The sequence below is a fragment of the Solanum tuberosum genome, unplaced genomic scaffold (assembly GCF_000226075.1).
Source record: "Solanum tuberosum cultivar DM 1-3 516 R44 unplaced genomic scaffold, SolTub_3.0 scf00158, whole genome shotgun sequence".
Taxonomy (NCBI): domain Eukaryota; kingdom Viridiplantae; phylum Streptophyta; class Magnoliopsida; order Solanales; family Solanaceae; genus Solanum; species Solanum tuberosum.
The window spans coordinates 457,486-464,775 of NW_006239083.1; the positions used below are offsets into that span (position 1 = coordinate 457,486).

The window sequence follows — 7,290 nt, forward strand, 5'->3', positions numbered from 1 at the left end:
ATATATAATAATATTTATTATATATATATATATATATATTATGTCAGTTTGGTTTGGGTTTCGATTTGACTTTTTTTCTTTTAATACCAAACCAAATCAAGAGTGATTGATTTTTTTCTTTAACGCCAAACCAACCAAATCAAACCACAAATCATTTTTTTTATTTGATTTGATTCATCAATTCAATTTGATTTTACGATTTGACTTATACACCTCTACTGACAAAGTATCATAAATAACTTGTTCGTTCTTTCAAAATAGAAGCATCCCTCAATCATCGACAATACTCACATAACATATATCATATATTGTCATGACATCATATATTTTATTTTATATATATATATATATATATACTAATAATTAATGAAGAAAGTGCCAAAGTATTTTGGTGGAGGCGTGGAACTTCATATATTATATTATTATTATTATATGGAGTATAAAACAAAGACCAAATATATATATTTTTTATCTATAAAACAAACACCAAATATATATTTTATCTCTAGTAGAGAATCTGACAATAAATATTGAAGGTTAATCAACACACTAGATAAATAATAAGCCTTGCATTTTACTCTCATATTATAGATATTAGCCATTCATATGAAACTTATAGTTTATTTTCTCATGTATAATTGTTTACTCATATATTTGTTTAAATAATATTGATACTTTTTTATCAAATCATATGTACTTCATAACTCGAAATACACGTGCAACATTGTTGCTCAGAAATTAGTGTGTCAAACAATTGATAAGAGATGAACATTTGTAGGGTAGACTTCATCTATGAGATTGGAAGAAAAAGCCTTGTTAGCAAGCACAATGTTCACTGCTTCAGTTGGATGCAACCCATCAAAATAGACACTGCCATTTCTATCTGAACATACATTTCCTCCTTTTTTGCATAAAGTTCCTGTTCCACCTTCTTGTATTGTTGCCACATCACAACATGGATTCTTGGTATCACTAAAACCTATATATAATAAAACAAAACCATGTCACAATTTGACTTATTTGGGTAAAGTCAAGTAACAAAACAAATGGAGTATCTATTTCTTAAACTGTGTATCCTGTCAAAGTGTATCACATAAATCGATACGGAGCTAAGAATGTTAACTACATGTATATCAATAAAATTTGTAAATATTCAAAAAAAAATTATGGTGTTGAAAAACTTAAAAAAAGTAAGGTAGAAATAGAGAGAAAGGGAGTCACGAAGTTGCTGACCATAAGGAGTAGGATTTTGTAAGATATCCATAATGATTTTGTAAGCATTAACAATGACTATTGTGGAATCAGGCATTTGAAGAGTTGGGGAATCAACCAAAGTCCTCAAGTTAGTGTTGAAGAGTTGTGCAGCATCATTCAAAATTTGTATACAGTCAGTGGCATTTGGATTTCTAGCTCTGGCCATTGGGCTGCACCCATTGGGATATAATGCCATCACCACAAATTTTCTAGCTCCCATATCATACAACCTCTGCAATAGTATTAGCAAAACATTAGTACTTATTTATATATATGTACTTTGATTAGTCACACTAGTTAATACAAGCAGCACCACATTTCATATGTTTAATTATTAAAATGTGACCAAGTATTAATTGACATAACTAATTAGGATGCCAAAGGTCATCCGAATCCCCTTTGCTAAGAAATTAACTTATTAGAGTATATGTTGAATCGACTTAATAAAAGTTTTGACTCCGCTACTGAGTGCAATGTACTTCCTACTTCCTATGTCACTTAAGTGTGTGCTTAAATCTTAGCAAGTTCTTTTCACCCGCTATCCATTCCATAAAATGTTGGTATGTTTAAACTTACTCAAATAATTAAAGAAGGTTAATTGTTTTTCAACCAAACAGTAAGAAATAATTGTTTTTCATGTCTAGCTGTAAAAGGTGAAGAGTCACTCAAAAGTTGTTTTTCAGTTCTTACCAAAAACTAAAAGAGTGTTTGGTTGAAAAAGAAGTGTTTCAAATTTGAATTAAGCATATATCAGAGTTGAATTCTCGTAAATCACTCAACTAATAAGTATTATCTCAATTTTTTTTTTGTTAAAGAAAATTGGAATTAATGTAAACACAACTTTCAGAGATGATAATACTACTAATAAACCCGCATATACCACCAAAATATTTGTAAATCTTTTTTTTTCTTTCTGAATTGTGAATAGTCAACAATCATTGAACATGGAAAGACAAAAAAATGCCTAAAAAATAAAATAAAATAAAATAGAAAGCATTTTGTAAATGCATACCTTGAGTTGGTGAGAAAGTGTAATGGTCAAATTAGCAGTGAAGTCTTGAATAGTAATATTTTTGCTAGCTAAGCCCAGGAAGTAGTTGAGTGAGTAGTCATTTCCTCCACTTCCCACAACAAACAAGTAATTCTTCAGTGATTCTTTCCTATTAGACTCTGTCTGCTCCTCCAACTCTGGCAATGTCACATTCTCAAAATTTCTTATTTGTTGATTCAAACTAATCACTTCCCCCTGAAAATTTTAGCAACAAAATAATATTAGTCTATATTCCTTTTCTCTCATTTTACATGATATACTATGATTTATTATTTTATTTTCCATCCATTCGGTGTCTGGTATCTGCTTCAACAAGTTTAGATTTGAGCCGGTAAGTCCCACTTTGGGGCAAAATATTCCTTGACTTCGTACCTAAAGCTTGAACTCAAGACATCTGGTTATTATGAATAAAAGATTATTTTACTGATCCATTACAACTTTTGGTGATGATATATAATATATGATACTAATATTATTTAGAGAATCAAATATTTTTTTAGTACAATCTTTTCTTTTCTTTTTTGGTCTACAATAATATTGTGACATTAAACAGGAACATGGACCATGCGGTTATGTTCGAAACAATTGCTACTTGTAACACTAGCTAGTAGCTAACATTATTTATCGGAGATATTTCTAGTAAAAGTAATTTCTAACGTGTCTAACCTATTTCGAGATTTTAAGATTTAAACAAATCTATCATTAATCATAATTTTTTCAAATATCTTTGCAATTATTGTGACTTATTTTCAAATATATAATTTTTTTTGAAAAAAACTTGAATATTTATGTCTAAATTTACCATTGTTTGACTCTCAAAATCCGTTACATTTTCGTAAAGCTGTTTTTCTTGTTCGTCCTTTAATTTATTGGTCCTGAGGAGTTATATTAATTTGCTGCCTTTTCTTGTGTGTTCATTGAAGTCAAAAGAAAGGAATATTCATTTTTGGTGAGGCAAACCTCTCACACTCACGTTTTGCCAACTATAATAGCCGCTGAATTTGGCAACATTTAAGGAAATAATGAAATTTTTCTTCCACATATGAGGTTGTACTAGATCAAAGTTCTAAATGTTTCAAGAGACAAAAGATAATCATATCATCCACCCTCCTACGTCATAACGTAGAAGTAGTCAAATATAAAGTCAGTTTAGTAAAATACATATGCCTTTCATTAAAATTGTCTTCAGAAATATGTCAGGTTAATAAGAGTCAAGTAATATAAAACGCAGGGTGTAGTAATTAGGGGTTATATCACTTAAATGCTCTAATTTTGTTATGTTACAGTGCTAGTGTCTATTAATAGTAAATAACAAAAGAGAAAGCCAAAGCTAGACTCTAAATAAGTTGTTTGCTTTTTTTGTCAACCATTGTTATAAGTTTTCTGTTAACTTTTACTTTATTAATAATATAAATAAATATATATAAAAAAGAGCGGCTAGTAGCTAGTTGCGTACAGTGCACTAGTGAATATAGGGAAGATAGATTGATATTATTAATACTTCCTCCATCCCAATTTGTATATGATAATAATCGTAGTAAAAATAAATACGATCATCTAATTCACGAAATTCGAAAGATATCACAAATTGAAATAGAAGAAATAATAAAATCGTTATCATATGTTTTACTATACTCGCAGTCGACCATATTATATGCCTTTTAAGTCTAACTATCTTTATCTCTCTGAAACGTCTCATTTTATTTTTACGGTTATTGTTCTATTAGTTGGAGCAGTGAGTTGGATGAATTTGAAAAAGAAAAAATACTTTTTCAATTCTATATTATTTGTCTACATTACTAAAAATATATATACATGTCTTAAATTATTTTGTCAATTTATAAAACTAAGATAGATTTAATTTTTTTGGCCCTTAAATTAATTCTTTTTAAAATTGTAAATTAGTAAAAAATAATAATTTTAATTTATAATTTCTTAAGAGACATTTAAAGAGAAAAATAGACAAGTAATACAGACTAAGGGAGTGCTAAATAGAAGTACTTTTCTATACTCTAAAACATCAAATATTTTTTTGATTTCCCAAAATAGTTGTTCCCTCCATTTCAAAATAAGTGTTATCTTAGTAAAAATCACAACCTTTAAGTGTTATCCTTGTGGTCAAATTTTCTGGCCAATTTTTTTTTCCAATATCATGTGTAGTTTATTAAATTATCTCTCTATCAAAATATGAATGTTTCTTGAAACTTGATTGCTGTTAAAAAGATGGAGTATAAAGGTACAGTTGAAAAAACATACGCTATTATTTTTTGTCGTGAATTCCTAACATGAAACTTATTTTGAAACAACTTTTTTTTTTTACTTATTTTGGGACGAAAGAAATAAATTTGAGATCGAAAAAAAGAGGAAAGAATTAACTTACAGCAACAGCACCAGTGTCATCAAGAATGCCAGAACCACCAGAAGCAAAGTTAACACCATGAATAATTTTGCTTCCTTTAGTTGAAGGATCATTGAAAGATGGAATATAAGTTGGAATTTTTAGATGGTCACCAAGAAGGTCAATTACATTTTTGCCATTAGTGAATCTTCCAGTAGGTTCTAATAAAGGGAAATCTACTCCATATGGTAAGTAATTTGCCTTAGCCAATGAGTTTACAAGAAAATTGTTGTTTCCATTATCAACTAATGAGCTTCCAAACACAAACATCCCTTGCACTTTGGTGCACTCATCATTTTTTCTTGCAAATTTACAGTACTGATCACCATTACATATTGGAGAAAGAAAAACAAAGGTTAATATCATAAGAAGAAAAAATGGAGCACTTTTTGTTTTTAGAGACATTTTTTGGTTAAGTATAATTGGGGTTGGAGTTGGGATGGCAGGGTAGATGTAGAAATGTCCTCTTTATATACAAGTTATTTAATGCTATTGAAGGCCAACAAAGAATAAAAGAAGAAGAAAGAATTGATGAAAAGATAAAGATAAAAAAAGAAATAGGAGGTAAAAGATTTAGTGATTTCTTTCTATCAGTCTAAATTTTAATAGACAAAGTTATCTAATCATATCATATCATATCATATATATATATATAAAGAAAATTTTAGGCCCGTCTACGTGGCGCCACCACAAATTAAAATTCCCTTTTAATTTATTTATTTACGAGTCAATTACTTAAATGGTAGAGGGCTGGCCCACCCCATTCGGGCTAATCCATACAGGCTTTGAAATTTGACGGGACAGGCCGAGCTAGCCCATTTTTTGTGTGGGCCAAAAAATGGTCGGCCTAGCCCACAAGTACGTGGGCTACGGGCTTTGCCGTGCCAGCCCTCTTTTCTTAAAAATGTATTTTTTAAAATTAAATTATAATTTAAAAATATTATCATAAATATCGACAAGATAATATTATATGGTGTTAGTGTTACTACTTGTTAATCAAATACACAAATAAAATTATCTTTATAATATTTATTAAGTTTGATTTCAAGTAAAAACATAAATAGCTAAATAGAAATATTAACATAATTGTTTTCCAATGATCATGGAAAAAACACAAAAACTATGACAATATTCCATAGGCTTATGACCTATGTAGTGAATTCCTAGAAATTTTAGGGAATTTTTATTTTATGTAATTCATATTTTATAAACATAATTTGTATTTAAATTGTAATATTTTCAAACTTTTAAACATATTTTGAGTTTTAGACTCTTGTTATTTTTAATACTTTATTTTATTTTAATTTTTTAATTAATTTTATTTGGCCCATGGGCCGGCTCTATTCATATTTCTCAAGCCCCACAAATCGACAAGCTTATTCAGGCCGGGATAAAATTGCCCTTTACTTAAATGAGCTCCAAAAATCATGGCCCAACCTTATCAAATCACGGGTTAGGCTAGGCTGACCCATATTGACGGCCCTACTAAATGGTCACCCAAGTTTAGCGAATCAACTATCACTATTTTCCTCCAAATATACTTAAGACTTTAAAAGTTTCACTCTCTCCTAGTTGGCATTCCATGTCATTGAAGTTTTTTTTTTTTAAGAATAGACTTATTTAATTCATCAAACTCATTTAACTAAATAATGATCTTATTATTTTCTAAAAAGTATATATTAGTTTATTAAGAAGAAATTTTCATGCTTAAGAATCTTTTATCATAATTAATTTTTTATTTTTTTATGTTATGAAGAATAGTTTTTTAAAACTTACTATGCTGTCTTTAATTCTGAATACTTATAAACACATATATTCAAAATATTGATATATAAATCACTCATGAATGTCAACTTTGTTTTTTAAAACTTACTACTCCAATGTTATCAATTTTGAATACTTATAAACACATATATTCAAAATATATTGATATATAAATCATGAATTTTAACTTACATCAATTAATCATATATTATATAATGGATCAATAATATTAAAGTTCAATTAACTATTAAAAAATAATTAATTGAGTACTGTGAAATCCATACTTACAATATCTTTTTTGAAAGAAAATAGAAAGTGAATAATATTTATATTAGAAAATAAAATTTTGATCTTTATTTATCAGTATATTAATCTCATATAATATGTATATTATTGAATTAAAATAGGTAATTCAATTAATTATTACTTGTATTTCATGAATTTGGGATGAGATAAGAATATATATTGGTGTTTAATTGTATGATAAGTTAAAATATAATATAATATAATATATCAATAAAAGAATAAAAAATAAAACTAAAAAAATTTAAATAATAATTTTCTCTTTCTTACTAACTTTTTTGTCAACTTTACAAATTTATTTGAATACTTTTATAAAAAAAATTTGCTTAAAATTTTCAAATAATTTACTTAGGGATTTTGAAAATTATCAAGTAATTATTGCACACAAAGTTTTTTCATTGAATTTTGTTTGGTAAAAAAATATAAGGAACTATTTTTAATTTTTTTTTTCATAATCTTCATAAATTCTCATGTAATTTATATATATATATATATATATATATATATATTTTAGAGACAT

At 27.6% G+C, this 7,290-nt stretch overlaps 1 protein-coding gene across 1 annotated transcript; it reads right to left on the reverse strand.

Annotated features, from left to right (window-relative positions):
* Positions 1 to 605: 605 nt before the first annotated feature.
* LOC102593916 (GDSL esterase/lipase At1g29670-like) lies at positions 606 to 5,220 on the reverse strand. Its single transcript, XM_006353646.2, has 4 exons — positions 4,686 to 5,220; positions 2,267 to 2,500; positions 1,234 to 1,486; positions 606 to 979 (listed from the first exon to the last, which is right to left on the reverse strand). The coding sequence occupies exons 1-4, from the start codon at positions 5,106 to 5,108 to the stop codon at positions 747 to 749; spliced, it is 1,143 nt and encodes a 380-aa protein (XP_006353708.1). The 5' UTR covers positions 5,109 to 5,220; the 3' UTR covers positions 606 to 746.
* Positions 5,221 to 7,290: the final 2,070 nt, after the last annotated feature.

What these genes read in the sequence shown, in the direction of transcription:
- LOC102593916 (XM_006353646.2), bottom strand. Translation starts at nt 5,108, where the DNA reads ATGTCTCTAAAAACAAAAAGTGCTCCATTTTTTCTTCTTATGATATTA. An exon ending in ATGACACTGGTGCTGTTGCT is followed by an intron (nt 2,501 to 4,685) that starts GTAAGTTAATTC and finishes TAAAATTTTCAG; the next exon opens with GGGGAAGTGATTAGTTTGAA. An exon ending in ACAAAATCCTACTCCTTATG is followed by an intron (nt 980 to 1,233) that starts GTCAGCAACTTC and finishes TATTATATATAG; the next exon opens with GTTTTAGTGATACCAAGAAT.